We start from the raw sequence: 16,615 nt of genomic DNA, 5'->3' as shown, positions 1-16,615 counted from the left end.
AACGCAGAAGGTTTGGTTGAAATCGGGCCGGTGGTTTTGGAGAAAATGACCAAAAACCAAACAGGCCATTTTAAAAAGACGGCAGGCGCGCGCCTGTCAGTTTTTTTTTTTGACCAAAAATTAAAATTTCTTCAAATTTCTCCAAACTCGGATATATCATCTGTGGGCGGTCCGATAATGATTTGCATATAAACAAAATAATCTTGGGAATTGTTTGAAGATTGTAAAAATAAAAATTTAAAGAATTACTTTCAGTTGTGCAGGATGCTGTAAATCCACAAAACACTGTCACACCTCAGGATAGTAACCACAGCTCAAGCCCTTTGTAAATAAAATTCAAAGAGGACTTGTACAGTAAATGCTTTTAAACATATAAACTCGGTAGGTCATGCAACATAGTTGCATTTTTATCAAATATCTACTCAGCCAAAATATTCTACTGAAGAATCTGTCCGAGACAGAGTGGCCTTAGCACAGTTAACACTTTATGGATGATAAGCTACATGTAAAGTGTTATAAATACTTGTGGACAGTGTTTGCCGTGAAGCATGTACATGATGTCAATATTTTTTCTTCAGTGATGGTGGAAATTTTTTCATTTAAGCTGAATATACAAACACAAATCACAGATCACAGAAGCAACACTTATCGTTATATAGTACTTAAGATCAAGAATAGGTTCTTCTAGTTGGTCTCTGCAGCCAAATCGTACCTGCAAACACAGAGAGGATACAGTTTGTTCTTAATATGTTATGTTACAAAATAATAATAATAAGTACTACTATTACACTGATACTAAGTATTATTCAGTAGCAAAAATAGAAATTATTACCATTGTGTGACACCAGTCTTAAGGTCTATTTGGTCCAGGTCCAGCTGCAACTGAGAGCAACAAGGAGACAAAAAGAGGATGACTCACACATTCTGTTTGTCTTGTGTCCTGTGATAGTAGCTATGTCAACACCAAGAGCGTGAGTGTGAGAGATAACCAACTGCATTTAATATGTGATGTGATGATATATACCTTGCCGATAAGCTCCCTCTCTCTGCTCATGAAGGAGACGTTGTTCTTCACTGAGAGGTCCAGTTTTCTCTGTGTGGACTCCTCCAGAGAGAGGTCAAAGTCAAACCTAGAGAAAGAGACAATTAAAAAGGTCAATTAACATCCTTTCATCATTTCTTTCACTATCATGAGTGTGTTATTGGTTTGTCTTACCTTTCGTTGAACTCTGGGTTGAGGTCCCTCTTCTTGGTGGCAGTTCTTCTCTTGGTCGTCCCCTTCTTGTCAGGCAGTAAGATGAAGGAAACATAAGGGTCGGCACCATCCTTGGAGCAGGCTGCCAGGGATCTGTACAGTCATATTCACAACATGTAGAGAATAATGACGCTGGCTGCTCTGGATCAAAAACGCAATGTTTCAAAAAGTGAATGAATGAATCATGATTGAATCGGATAGAGACCTGCAGGAGTGAACAGTGATGAAAAGCCTGCTCTCCTCTGTGGAGAAGCCCAGGTACAGCTTCACCTGGCCAGCTGTGGTTGAATCAGTGACCCTGAAGACACAGTTGAGAAAATGTGACCGTCATTTTGGTGATACATAAGCAAAAACAATGACTCCACAACAGGGAATTGACACCTGTGCGTGTGACTCACATGGAGAAGCCACTTCTGTGTCTGAGGTCTAGATGGGATGGAACCCATCTGGGGATGACTTCCTCGTCGTTGCCATCATTAGCATCCCCTGGAGCCCTGCTGCGACACGCCACCAGCTGGGTGTCCAAGATCTGTAGGATATGGAAATCATCGCTACTATATGGAATTACAGCTACACAATTTATAAGGCACACATCCCCAAAACAAATGCAGTGTTCTTGCAATAAATCCTTCCTCATCAAGGTTATAATGTTCAGTTTTTATTGCAGCTGTTTTTGTCATAAGGATGTAATTTTCGTGTCTGCTACTCAGCTTATGTTCACTGATATAAAAGTGGTGGATGAATTAAAAGAAACACACCTCTTTATTCAACAGCACCACAGAATCCAAAATGGTCATAAAGTTGAATCGAGAGCTCCCTAAAACAGCTTCAACACAAACTGGAATTGATTGCTATAAATAAATAAACTCCCAGTGACTGATTGAATTCTTAAAACTTTTGTGATGAACATCTTGAATTCTGAAAAATAAAGAAGCCATCAATGTGAGGTGTTCAAGGGGAACACCGTCACATAGGCCTACTTACATACAGAGGTGGTAAAGAGCTGTAATCTCTTACATCTTCCAGAATGAGCTATTCATGGTGGGTTGTGTCTTTTCCAGTTAAAAGATGTTTGCTATTTTGGGACATACAATTACTAAATGTCTTGCTAATAGTTAAATGGGAGGATTGAAACAACTTAAATATCATAATATATGAAAATATCACTATATAAATAGTGAAAACAGATAAAAACAGGGAGCCTGACTCTTTCTTAACACATTATATCTTCTTTGAATAATCAGTACCAAAACTGAAGAGTGAAGAAAATGGGGTTTCATAAGGTTGTTACGTACAGGACTGTTTGTTGTACAACGTGTGTACTTCCTGGAGACTGATTGTCATCAATGCCCTGGCAGGAAACCAGTAGAGATGCATGGGAAACCACAATTTGGCATTTCTACGCAAGGTGTAAATTGTTAATCTGTGAGCCCCAGTGGTGGCGAATGGATTTTCTTTCCTTTGGACAAAGGCTACTAGTTTACACCTGTCCCCAGTCTTTATGCTAAGCTAAATTAAGCTAAGATAAATTGCCTCTTGCCCTAGCCTAAAATGTAGGACAATGTGAGAACAGTGACAATGTGCAGCTTTTCTGTGAGACGTCAGTGGTCCACGTAATGACCTGGATTAAATACAATGTTTTGCAACACTGACTATACACAGAGACAGTGACGCAAAATCAAGTGATACAGAGTAAATCACAATCAGGACTCTAGTCACATGAACACAAACTGTATTGTAAGTTGTATATTTGTCAGCACCTTGAGTGTGGCCCTCAGTAGGATCTGGCTCTCTGGCAGAGCTCCATCCAGATTAAGCCAGCGATCCAGCACCAAGCCCGGCTCAGAAAGCACCTCTCTGAGAGGAAGTGTCAAGGACCCGAGGGCTTGGCCCCAGTTGTGTGAGAGCTGAATGAAAACACACACAGATGGGTGAACAAAGATGTTTTAGTCTTCTTTCAAAGTTTGTATATTATCAAGAGTTTTGACAAGTTTAACAGCCTTGCAGCCACAAGGTTCAGACAAAAAGTAGTTTTGTCAATGATTCTCACCTTGACTGTGAGTGTTTCATCTCTGGGATCACGAACCAGAAAATGAAAGGCTTCATCCCATCGAGGAGATGTGGAGCGTTCACAGACCTTGGGGAAATTACTTTTGTCAACAAACTGTTTCCTTCTTGCATGCATACATAAGCTCGATGTGAAAGCTGTGTTCCTACCTTGGTTTTGTATACAACACCTTTGTGACTAATCTCAGCTCCGACTTTTGGATCCTTCCCACTCTTCTTCAGCTTTAGTGTCACACAAGGGATTACATAATACAAAAAATGTTACAACAACACAACACATTACAATACCAGTGTTTTGATAAGTCAACGAGCATGCAGCTGTACTAACACTACAGTGCTCTGTGCAATACAGTGCCACTAAAAGCAGTTACTGAGCTTGGGAGAGGAGAAACACATCATATTAAACAACAAATAAAACCCAAAGGACTGGTGGACATGATCTCACCGGCAGGCCATGGGCACGCTCCACATACACAAACAGTATAGCTGCTGATGGCAGAACCTTGTTCTGGAAAGACAGCTGGGAATGGTACTGCAGGATCTGTAGAAAGCAGTGAATGATGTCACATACAGAGAAAGAGAAAGAGTGACAGTATTAATATGACACAATGTGCAATGAAAGTGCATTATGAAAGTTCTAGTTAAGTTGTTTAGCAACACAAAGTCCTTGTTACATAAATATACCAAACAACCCATCTGTTGCATCTGCAAAGCACTGTCCAACTGTGAACCACAAAAGTGTTTTTCTCTCCTTATGATTAGAAACTGTTGTATCTGCCATAGCAACCAAACAACACTGCAAGAAAACAACAGCTCTGGGCTCCCATGGCACAAGAAGCATTATCTAAAGAATAGGTTTTGACATTTTCAAGCTTACTGTTATCATTCCTTCTGTACCAACTGGTTGTGAAGCAGTGCGCCTAACACAACACCACTTCAAAAGACGGGGGTCCAAAATCTACAATATTTATTCTGAGCAAAAATGCACTTTAAAGGTCAGTTGAAATGAATATAAGGTTAGACAAATCATGTGGGTATCTTATTACTGTTATTCTATCTCAGCCACAAATAAACCTTCAAAGGAAAGTATCCCTCGTCTAAAAGTACCACAGTCACTGGAAACACAAAGTGGGGATTTCATACTGGAAAGATTGTTATGTTAGCAGATATTCACATGATTTGGTAGATTTTGTCTGTAGAAGCCTGGTATTAACTTGACTTGAAAAATAAGTGTTTATCTTGTAAGTTATCTTCATGTGATGATTACACACGTAAGCTTTGAAAAATTATGGTAGAGCTGGATCTAGTATAATAAACCTTAAAGTTCTTTATTGTCTAATGTGAATTTGTTAGTATCATATGTGTATACCGGTATGAAGCTTTTATTTTGCATTTTAATTGCTCTACCTGTGGTTTTATTTTTATTTATCATATAAAACTTATTGCAACTGAGTTGCAACTTATTGCAACTGAATTACTCATCAATTGTCTGTTGCCTTGAAATATGTAAATAGATTGAAAATACAAAAAAATAAATATGTAACCTGCTCCAGTCTGGGTAGATCAGAGATTCTGGGCAGCCACTCCAGCACCAGGTGAACTCGGCCTGACTTCACATCATTTAAAGTGTACCACTGGAAGAGAATTTCAACAGAAATGTTGCATTTTAACATTATTTGCTAATGAGTACAAGTTACTGTTTATGATGAAATGTTTTCGGCCTTGTGTAACACACCGTATCGATGAACTGTGCGCTGATGATATCTCTTAGGCTCAGCTTGAACCTGTAAAGACAGGAGCAAGTAATATTTTATCCTCCTTTTAACTAACTTTTTTTTTCTAGTAATGACACATCCAGCCCACAGCAGTGGAATTTATATTTGTAAAGCATGAACACACCTTCCAAGGAAGTCGTCCTGGTCGAGGTCCTTGTCAAACAACTCAAACTGAATCTCCTGACCAGGAAGCTGGGTCAAAATCACCTAAATCATAGAGAAAAAGAAATCTAATCTAAGGCCTAATGATTTTATCAGAAAAGATTCAACAACTCAAGCATCAAACAAAGGTAATACCTCAAAGAGCTCATTCCAGGTGGGATTGAGATTCTCTTTGATGGTGTGGCTGCGGAAGGTAATACCAGCCACACGGATCTTGACGTAGGGGTCACTCTTCCCCTTCACCATGCCCCCCATGAAGTTGTCCTTGGCTATCAGGTTTTGGGCCTCTACCAGGTTAATACGCAGCACTCCCTGTGAGCAGAGCAATGTCAAAAAAACTGGTGCACAACAGTATGAGAGACTGAGTGGCATCAGCTGCTGTTTGACTCTACTGTAGGTAAAGAACATTCACCTCAGTTGCAAACTCTGGGTCGGGTGTGGTGTTCTGCGGACGTGCTGGTTGAGGTTTAGCTAACCCACCGGGTCCTGTGGGGTTCACCTCTGATGTGATCCCCCCCGGACTCACCCCGGATCCAGAGGATGATGGGCGAGGAGACGGAGTTGTAGGAGTGGCATCTTCACTTAGCCACAAAACCTAGAATGAGGCAAGTAAGAGGTTATGAGGAGCAGACATCAAACAGTAAATTGATCAATAATTTATTTCATTTCTGGTTCTTATAATATGCTTCTTTAGTTCAGGATTGGCAGAGAAGAGGTGATACACGTGAGGCCAAAGCCAGTGGATGGTCTACTTTAGTGTAAAGTTCAGACATGTAAATGGGTAGATTCAAACATTCATAGCATCATGATGCATTTTGTGAACTCTATGTTCTTTAGTCTTCTGTCCAAAATGGCTGACAAACACACAGATGCTAAATTTGAATTTCACATTGCTGCTTTGTTGTGTTGTGATGTGATGAGTGTGATACATAAACATGGGTCAGATGATATCTTCCCTGTCCTTTGGGTGCAGGTGGGGCGACAAAGCCTTCCACAAGCAGACAGGTTATTTCTACAAACAGGGCTTGAATGCACATCTCCCTTATTTACTTCACTGCCCAGCACATGTTAAAGATCATCAGTGCAGTACTAACCCTAAGCACTATTTTGATGTAGATGCGGCTGGCTGAACCAGAATCCTCCAGCTGGAACCACTGGTCCATGGTGAGTTCAGAGGTCGCCAGAATACGGGTCAGAGGGATGGTGAGACTGCCCAGGGACAGAGCACGGTCGTCGTCTTTGACCTGATTACACAAGAAAGAAAAAAACAGGCATAAGAGACACACAGTGAGAATGAAAACCAGCTGAAGAAGCAAAAGTCACAAAGGGAGCAGTGTCAAAAGAAGAGAGTGCGTTAACAGGGAGATCACAGAGATTAAGAGGAAATATTGATCACAACCGGAGAAAATCAATAGGGTATTTACTGTACTAATTACTCTAGTAGCTTGGGAATTAACGTATGTAAAATATTTACAACAAGCTTAATTGGTGCGTTTAATCATTACCCCTCTAAAGACTTACTTGAATGTCAATGTCTTGTTTGCGAGGATCCTGAATGAAGAAGGTAAAAGCGTCCTCCCACACAGGGCTGTTAGTCCCATAACAAGTCTGGAGAAAAAGGCAAGGAAACCATTCATTACACTCACTTTTGTTTGAGGTAGAAATAAATAGTTTCAGTTTTATTCTTACCTTGCTCTCTTTAGTTGTATCCTGAATGGAAATCTGCACCATTGGGCTCGGGTCCTTGTTTCCTTTTCTCATCTAAAATGAATTCAATATATATCAATATGGGTGACACACTAAAATTTAGGGTACACTACAGTACATGGTAGTATGTGAAATATTTGTGATCTTACAGGCAGTTGGTGAGCTTGGTCAAGATAGATGGCTAAAATGGCAGCAGATGGAGGATCGGCTGTCTTACTGGTCAGGTTCTGGTTCATCTGGATCACCTGATAGAAGAACAACAGATGGAGCTAAAGAGCATGTGAGGAAAATAATCTGGACCTCTAAAAGTCCAAAGCCAAAACAATTTTACCATCACTATTGTTCCCAAGATGAATTTGTCAGGTTTAACAAAGAATGAATACAAAATGTATTTGATATGTTAAACATAATATAATACATCATATCATAATAGTCATTGCTAAAAACCTTTAAGACCAAAGGGGCCAGTTTGGAGTGTTTTTGTAATCTTTCACCTGATCTTGGCCACATTTTATTTTTATTTTTACTCATGTACTTATTGAGTTGCATATTTGTTTTATTCTGACTGTGACAGATTTGAGCTGAATAATTCTTTGATATAGAGATTTTCAATCCCACTAAAGCTTTTTATTTTGCTAAATCAATTAATTAAATCGTGATAACATCAATACGTTTTGCCTCTGATGATCATCAGCACATCAGTTTGTCAACGCCGCAACCTAAAGATGATCTACTGAGTCCCAGTAGGTTCGTCAGCCGCAGACTCACCTCACTCAGTCTGTCAGCAGAGGACAGCAGAGAGAGCCACTCCAGCCGGAGGTGGACACTGCCAGATGGGACGTCCCTCAGATTGAACCACTGTTTACAAAAACAGAAGGCTGGTTTAATAAAAACACATTTTTCTCATCTGGCTGATTTCTATGAGAGTAGACAGGGGTCACTATTGAAGGTGATGAGATCAGAGACGATCACGAGGAAGCTCATGGGTTCTGTAGTGTCACATGCTACCAGGATTACTGAAGTCTTAGTCAGTACTTATTTTCCTGGCATAATAACTGTGTTCTCGTGGTTATTCTTTATTATTGTTAAAGTAATGGATCCAGTTTAACTTCAGTATCACTACTCACATCATCCACAACTCTGGCTTTCTTTACAATATCAAGATCCACCTTGACCCTGAAAGAGAGAGAGATGGAAAGAGGTAGGGGGAGAATCAATGAAGCCTTGAATTAAATACATTGATTTTGTTCATTTTAACAGAATCATGGCCCAATGTGTCGAGAGCAGAGATGGAAATGAGATGAGAAGCACATAGAGACACAGAGAGAGTGAATGAGTGAGAATGAGTAAGCTACCTCCCCAGGAAGTCATCCTGGTCTGGGTCTTTGTCAAATACTTCCACTTCCAACTCCTGACCAGGTACTTCATGGACAATCACCTGACACACATACACACACATAAATGGACAAATACACACATAGACACAACAAATACACAAATATAGATACAACCACACGTGACACAATAGCACAAGGACATGCAAACAGAATCACAATGGCAAGAAACCTCTTATATTTGTGCTCAGTACATTTAATAATTTAATATCTATTCATTGTTCAGTGCTTGGAGTTCACCAAGCACAAGAAAAGAGCAATGTGACCCTGAGAAAACAATTTTTGCAAAACCTTATCTCAGAAACAGCAGCTTCCTGTTTCCAGGGGAGAAGATAAAATCACCACAAAGCTCTTTATCTCTGAAGTGCTGCGACATACTTACTTACAACAAATACTTGTGTGCAATCCTTATGAAGCAAGACCCCCAGCACCAAGCTATAACTTTTAACACAGATCGTACATCTCTTCTTTGGTTTTAGCTCAGTGTTGGTTTTATTTTCCTTCCTGCAGCCTCTCTCACCTCAAACATCTCCCTCCACTGTGGGTTCAGGTTGCTGTCTACATGATGAGAGGTGAAGATCTGGGTTCCCACACGCAGAACGGCGTATGGGTCCGATTTCCCATCAATCAAGCCTCTGATGACAGTATCCTTAGCAGTCAGGTCCTCAGCCTCCAGCAGATGGATACGCACAACTCCCTAACATGTGTAGGGAGTTCACATGCAGAAAAACACAGGAAAGCATGGAGAAAATCCAAAATATTAGATGACTGGAATCTTCATAAGACATGTTTTCATGTATTCACAATGTGAATTTCTTAATATGACTTCCAGGCTACAGTATGTGTTTGCTTGCAACTAATAATCTCAGACTGAACTGCTTCAGTCTGGGGTGGCCCATGTGTCACCAGGCCATTTATTATTGAGACAGTTACCCTTGGGAGAGGGGAGCGGAGCTGCGCAACGTGCAGGTCGGCCACCAGGGGAACAGTGAGACGATTGGGGAGCACCAGGAAGGAGGCTATTGCATCCATTATCATAGTGTCCGACATGGCACTGCAAATGAATGCAAGGACGATGTTTGGGGACACACAGGGGAGGGACACACAGACAGACAAGCTATGTACTACCACTGACAATGTGAACATGCATAAATAACTTGATGTCCAGGTTCAGACTAAAAAAAACGACAGAACCCATTTGGCTAAATAGGACAGACCACTGTGAAACGCTGTCGGCTTATTTACAGGAGGAGGGCAATTAGAAAAATATCACTGAAAGTATTGCCAGAGGAGGCTGATGTGCCAGTGACAAATTTACCTCAGACAATGCTTTAATTAACGAAAGATCGTAACACACACAGTGTAGAATCAATTACATTGAATATCAATGTCAAGTATGGTTCCCATTAGTTTAGAATCATATTCTACTGTATTTATTTGATTCTACATTGGCCACATTATGATCTTACATTATGGACTTTAAAAACTACCTGTATATGCAGCATATGTATGGAGACATAGTATTACTTGTTGAATACAAGAACACCATCACAGCTTAAACTTTGAACAGCTTAAAGAATGAGTTTGGCATCTTTCAATGTTTTCTTATTTTCAGTAAATCACATGAAAAGGATAAAACCAGCAAGGTGTTAAATTTGTCTCTTGAGATTTTCTGGCCTCCTTAGTTTTTCTGTTTTACTCCTTTGTTCCTACTGTGTAGGCAAAATAGGTCACATATATAAGAACTTTTACTTTAAAATGACTAAGTAATTTTGTAAAACAGCAGGGAAATACAGTTATTTGTAGGCTACATATTTCTGTATCAGAGGATGGGTATTTGGGGGGTTTGGGGTGGACTAATACATAATTCTGCTCTATTGAGCATAGGTTATTTGACACTGGGTTGTGTTAGGTACTTCCACAGAGTCAATGTTTTACCTGCACAGAAGCAGAGCAATATGATGCACTTTCTGATTAAAACACCTGATACACAGCATAACACTATTTTCCTAAGAATAAGACTGTTTAACCACGAGATAAAGCTGTGAACATTTTTCTAAATACACTTCATGTGTTGTCAGCTTTTTTTAGCATGCATTTTGTGAGGGTATTTACTGTACTAATTACTTTGGGAATTAACGTATGTAAAAAATGTACAACCAGCAAACAGTGGCTGGCTCTGTCCAGAGTTTACTGCAGGACTGTCAACATATAAGTACATCACTCTACCACTTGTCAAATATCTGGAATTATTTATTTTACGTAGAATAAACTAGTGCCAATTTTAGTGAAGGAGGCTCACTGCTCACAGTGAAGGTCTATGGCTCAGAGAAATATGCTATATCAGGCGCTGGCTTCACAGGCAATAATAATAGGATCATGTCCTTGTTGGCTTTTGGCTTTTCATGGGATTTGCTGACAAGAGAAAAAATGAATCATACTGCCACCCTTATCCTTTAAGGACATGAACACACAGATTTGTCAGTAAACAGACAGCGCTGCTGTCTGTTTCAGTTTCAGTTCTTGCAACTCCTTTAAATTCTAGGAAATCCTCTTTGATCCTAGTTGCTAAGTAAATAATAAATCCTCCGTTTTATCAATTACACTAAGTCCAAAAAGTGCAAAACTCAAACTTTACTGCAGACCAAAACAGTCCTGCAACTTGAACTCTTCATAAAATTAAACATTAAATGTACACAGAGCTCTATCATAGGAACTCACTTGAGCCCTGGGATGTCCAGCAGGTTGGTGAGCCCCGTCCAGTTGATGTCGAGTTTCTACACACGATACAAATACAAACAATGGCATATGAGTAAGTTTACGCCTTGTGATAACAATGCAGAAGGAAACTGAAAACACTCACAGGCCTGCGGATGAAGAACATTGTAATGGCTCCAACCAGTGGCACATCTCCGATCAAAGGCTCAAGGATCACACGCAACTTCCCGTGGAGCTGAACAGAGAAAATTCAACATTTAAAATGTTTTTAGGACACTCAAATACAGCAAGCAGTGAGCAGGGAATGTGTTAAGAATTCATTCTTCTACCTGGATTCCTTTCACCCCGGCTTTGCAGAAGTACTTTTTGATTTCAACATTAACTTCCACATCACCAGCATAGCTGCAAAAAATATATGACATATCAACACAAGTGTAACCGGATGAAGAAGTTAATATGAGCTATGAAAAAGCTGCTGAATCTCTTTCCTGTGCTAAGTTAACAATGATCTGCTGTGACAGATAAGGACAATGCACAAGCAACAGAAGGGACTAAAAGTTATGATACATCACCTCAGGTACAAATCCAACATAACTTGTCTCTTATCATGTTCTGTGTGAGCTTTTACACCAACAACCTTCAGAGCCTGTGAACAAAGCAGCTGCTGTTAAATACGCACACAACAAACAAGACTCATAGAGACTATAAAATCATATTAGAAGAGATCACATGAAACATATCAGTCACTGTAATGAATTCATCATTTTTATGCCTGTAATGAAAAGCTTAATGAGACTAATATTGCAGTTCCATTACATACACAACATTACTAACACAAGTAGCGCCATGCTTCATTGTGTTTTCATGGTCCATAAAGGTCCTGGACGATTCACAGGATTAAGAGCTCTTTTCAGGACAGAGCAGTACCTTATCTCCTATGTTGACTTTGGTAAAGCTGAGAGTCTGCAGATGAATACTGGAAGCACGGATGGCAGGAGCGATGGTTTCCACTAGCAACTTCTCCAGATACTGGCCAACAAAGGGCCAAGCCTGCTGCAGGATCTACATAACAGAACAAATGGACATGCATTATTTTCCTTTAAAGGTTTTAAAAAGAGTAAAGCAATGACTGAATGTTTATTGAAATAAAAGGTGTATGTATTTTTTCAATTATAAAATGGTTAATGTAATCAAATGTAGTGTTTATAATTATCTGTGTAACAATGAATTACAAAGGCTTAGTCACAGTAAAGGGCTTAATGTAAATAAAACAAATATTGACCAGAAGATGACAGCAAATAACAAAGAACCATTAACACAAATGCAACACAAAGCCTTGATCACAAACTGTTTGGCTTGAGGTTGAAAGGCCTCTCATCTGACAGAAGGTGGAACTGAAACTGTATTGAAATCACTCAACCATCCATCAATAATTCAGCAAGAATGGTTATTAAACAAAGGAATGGAGTGCCCTCCAGTTGTTCATCTGTAAAAACATCAGGCTGCCATAAAATTAAAAAGATTAGCATAACAATTGATCAGCAAAGCTTTACTTCATTTGGTCATTTCCTATAAATACCCTGGAAAGATCAATACACCTTGGAAGTAATTACATTAAAAATATGTGCACTTCAAATTAATAATCCTATGAATGACTCCTGTAACCTGAAACAAGCAAACATATGACATTTGTCTAAAGGAAAGAACAAAACTCAACATATATAGATAATTAACTTTCTAAAAGAAAGCAATCATGAATACGTATTTACCTAAGGTTAAAGGGAACATTAACAAATCTAATGTATGGACATGAAGCAGAAAGCATTAGATCAGTGTGTCAGTGTTATTACTGCACAGCCTCACACTGTGTTGGCTTCAACGTGTCAGTGTATCAAGTTCTGTAGGTGAGTGTTTACCAATCCCCTGACCTCAACCACCACACTGTTATGGAAATGCAGGTAGCAATAATGCATCCCATAAAAGTCAGCTCCTCTGGGACTTTTTCATTTACATGACTCTCAGTCATTATCAGCTCTGTTTGTGCTGCGGGCACTTCCTTTAAGTTGTTAAACATAATACAGGGAGAGAACATTCGGAGGCTGATGTATGTTTGTTTACACTTGCAGGAGAGAAGGGCAAGTGTGGGCGGCTGGATCACATGTCAGGAAGCGTGAGGGATAGACGTCGGCTGGGGAAAGATGAGCCCAGAAAATTGCCATCCTACAAACTGCTCCTTCTGTCACCGACTTCATCACATTTTTCTCTCCAGAAAGGCTGCTTTGTGTTATTAGTATTCACATCCACACTTGCCCTGAGCTGATGTGAGGTTACTGTACTGACAGAGACAAAGAGACTGCAATATGATCACGGTCACTCTTCCTGACTCTTAATTACACCATTAGATTATCTGCTCTGATGGAGAGGCTGCAGCTGGAGATGGGTCACTTACAGGCCACGCAAGTGTCTTTTATCTTGATATGAAATGTGATGCGTTCTAGCTACTGTTGGCGCTGCTCAAGTGAATCGTGGACACCTTATCTAGAAACAATTTGTTGTTTTGTTTGCTTTGCTCAAAGTTCAGCTGAGTGAAGCGCTGCAGTTCCTTAACTGCTGCAAATTGGAATAGATTATTACAGCAAAAAAAGATAAACTCCTCATGTGCAAATATACAGCTGCTACCATGCATTGTGATGTAAATGGAATAAAACATACCTTATTCAGCCACTCCACCTTTTCCACGTCTGGAAAGTTGATCTGTGGACAAGTAATATGGCTCAGGCATGAACTCAAAAATGACACAGTAGTGTGAAATCACATTTGACTGTGTGAAGAGTAGTTAAATACTTGAGGTGGTTCTTTTTTTAGGTATAATGTTTTTACATGTGCACACACAGTGATAAATACTTGGGTAAAGTTCAGGAGAAGTTCTACTCCGTTTAAATCACATACTGCAAATCAGCCTTTGCACAGAGACTTGAGATGACAGATTAGGCCTATCAGCATGCACAGACACACACACACACACACACACACACACACACACACACACACACACACACACACACACACACACACACACACACATGCACACACACAATTTATACTCTCTCTTCCACTCTCTATCCAGATATGGTGGTCCTGGTCACTGGCTCTGCTCTGAGGGATGTTTATGAGTCATCAAGTTTTGCAACAAAAAAAAAAGCAGCATGCAGCAGTATTGAAACAGGAAAAGGAAACACAGAGAGAATCAACCAATCTAAGAAACATTGTCACTGCTGTTTACTTAGTGCCTTAGTGTCAGTGTCATATTTTGCACCTTTACACCACCACAAACACCTCATCTAACATGTTCGTTTCACATTCCTCTCTGTGGCAGCAGTTCAGACCTAGTCCCCAGGCACTGCACATAGAGAATGTCTAAATATGGGGCTGGTCTGACACAGGAAGAAAACACAGTGAACAAAAGGGACCTTTGTGGGCATACACATTAATGTTGCCAAGAATTTTTTTTAAAAAAGTGTCCTTGTCATATGTGCTCATGGGGCTCCTGGGCAAATATGAGTAACAGTGTATTCCTGTAAAGAGCATATGGCTGTGGTGCAGAGTAGCTGAGATGCAGCTCAAGTTCACCCTGGCAGATGTGGCAGATACTGTGACAGATGTGACAGGTGACAGAAAACTGCAGAGCATTAGCACGGTGGGCGGTGAGCCTGTTAAAGGTGTTACAGTAATACACACAGCTCCTTACCCAGGGAGGTAAATCCCTTTTGGTTCTGAAGACCCTCTCAGTGGTGAACGCCTTCTCGTTCTCCAGGAGGTACATGGCAGACTTCAGCCGCATCACTTTCTCCAGTCGGCTGTGTTTCCACCCCATGTAGATCATCAGACCGAGCAGGACAACGCTGATGCTGAAGCCATAGTATCCGGCCAGGTACACCGGCAGGAGCGCACCCAGGCATTTTCCAAACGACCACAGCACAGTGACTGCGCGTTCACCGGGGGGTTGGTCCGATAAGGCCGGTGGTGGTGGTGCTACTGCGGCCGCCGTGCCCCTACCCATGCCCGGCTCCGCATCCACAGCTGGCATCGCAGGTTTCCGTTTGGCTTCACCGGATCGAGCTGGCCTTCTGCTCCTATTCTGCCTCTGTGACGAAGTGGCAAGCGCAAGTGAAGACTTCCCCCTGGCTTATAATACAAACCATCGAGGGATCAGAGATAAAGAGCTGGTTTCGATCCGTTGAATCATGATCACTGAGCTTGTCTTCGCTGCCCTCCCCCTCAGTTCCGCAGGATACTGAAACTGACTATTCCGTGTTTCATTTGCGTGCACAGCTTCTTTATAACTGTGCGGGGCAAGCAGAGACCAAGACCAGCGAGGGCGGGCTCTTTTCGAAACCCTCCTTCCCATTAAGTCGTGGAGAAACCTAAAGCCACGATTTAACTTGTAGCGTCACGCACAGCCTCGGGCGGAGCGACGTACAGCTTTACAGCTGAGCGCATTACTGTAATGTAGAAGTCAGAGCACAGAGCAATACAGTTGGTATTTCTAAAAAAGAAAAAAAAAAGAAAAAACATCATCATGGTCATGTAAAATGAAAGCAGCCAATAAAACAGTTCCTAAAGCAATTGCAGGTTGCTCAACCCGTTATCTTTTTTACATAACCAGAATAAATCCTCCTTGCACGCGCAAGCGCTCATCTCCACTGCAGCAGCACCATCAGCTGAGCGTGACAGCACCTGCAGGTTCATTCACAGTGACGGTAGGCTACATTGTATTTGATACAGTGCTGTCCACTCTATTATCTACTACAGAGGGTCCAGGCTGCAGACTGAGTCGTGACAACACGGGGACACGCGCCAGTTGCATCGACAGTAACGTTTGCGCACCTCTATAGTGTAGTTAAACTGAGCATTTTGCATCCAGCATGATGAAAACCTGACTTTCAGGAGCGTTTCTGTCTCGAGTGTCTTGTCATTTACAGCTTACTTTATGCTTGGTTACTGAAACAGCATACTTAAAATCGCTTTCGGTCTCTAGGCAACAGCCAATTATCTGTGTTTGCTCACCGGGTGAAAAGTTTGATGAACCTTTGTGCAAACAAATACATGAAAAACATGCAGCCAGTCAAGCAACAATAACCAGCTCCCACCTCGTTATTCACATAATGTGCAAATGTGGAGAGAAGGCAAATGCAGTAGATTTCCATTGTCCCACTTACAACCTTACACCTATAGGCCTATAGCAAACATCAATATCCTAATGTTGCCGCATAGGCTGCTATATCATATTTATCATTATTACACATCATGAATATGTTTGAAGCAGCCTACATACATAAAGTGTACTGTGCATGATGAATTCTTATAGCCATTTTGCAACTCTGTCCATATGTGCAATTTCATTGAAAAAAAAACCCCATACATATTCTCTTATATTTTGTATGATATGAAAGTGTCCCAATTAATACGTTCAATGTTTTATATACTGTAGGCTATATGATATTATTTTGTAGGCTATTGTCAGAAACCTGCATAAA

The 16,615-nt window shown here is 40.7% G+C and overlaps 1 protein-coding gene across 1 annotated transcript; it reads right to left on the bottom strand.

Moving 5' to 3' along the window:
* Positions 1-383: 383 nt before the first annotated feature.
* esyt1a (extended synaptotagmin-like protein 1a) lies at positions 384-15,417 on the bottom strand. Its single transcript, XM_085781997.1, has 31 exons — positions 14,827-15,417; positions 13,791-13,832; positions 12,006-12,140; positions 11,651-11,724; positions 11,408-11,480; positions 11,224-11,313; positions 11,082-11,137; positions 9,294-9,414; positions 8,881-9,057; positions 8,322-8,404; positions 8,094-8,142; positions 7,735-7,824; positions 7,116-7,211; positions 6,949-7,020; positions 6,781-6,867; positions 6,354-6,503; positions 5,672-5,854; positions 5,395-5,571; positions 5,222-5,304; positions 5,058-5,106; positions 4,867-4,956; positions 3,768-3,863; positions 3,473-3,544; positions 3,306-3,392; positions 3,016-3,162; positions 1,654-1,784; positions 1,461-1,553; positions 1,217-1,348; positions 1,025-1,130; positions 833-882; positions 384-712 (listed from the first exon to the last, which is right to left on the bottom strand). Exons 1-31 carry the CDS (start codon positions 15,163-15,165, stop codon positions 685-687), a joined length of 3,258 nt encoding a protein of 1,085 aa, XP_085638123.1. The 5' UTR covers positions 15,166-15,417; the 3' UTR covers positions 384-684.
* Between the last annotated feature and the right edge of the window lie 1,198 nt (positions 15,418-16,615).

Source organism: Trachurus japonicus, chromosome 7 (assembly GCF_045865225.1).
Source record: "Trachurus japonicus isolate A0001 chromosome 7, Traja_1.0".
Classification (NCBI taxonomy): domain Eukaryota; kingdom Metazoa; phylum Chordata; class Actinopteri; order Carangiformes; family Carangidae; genus Trachurus; species Trachurus japonicus.
Note: the sequence above shows the minus strand (reverse complement) of the source record. Positions and strands in the feature narration are given on the sequence as shown.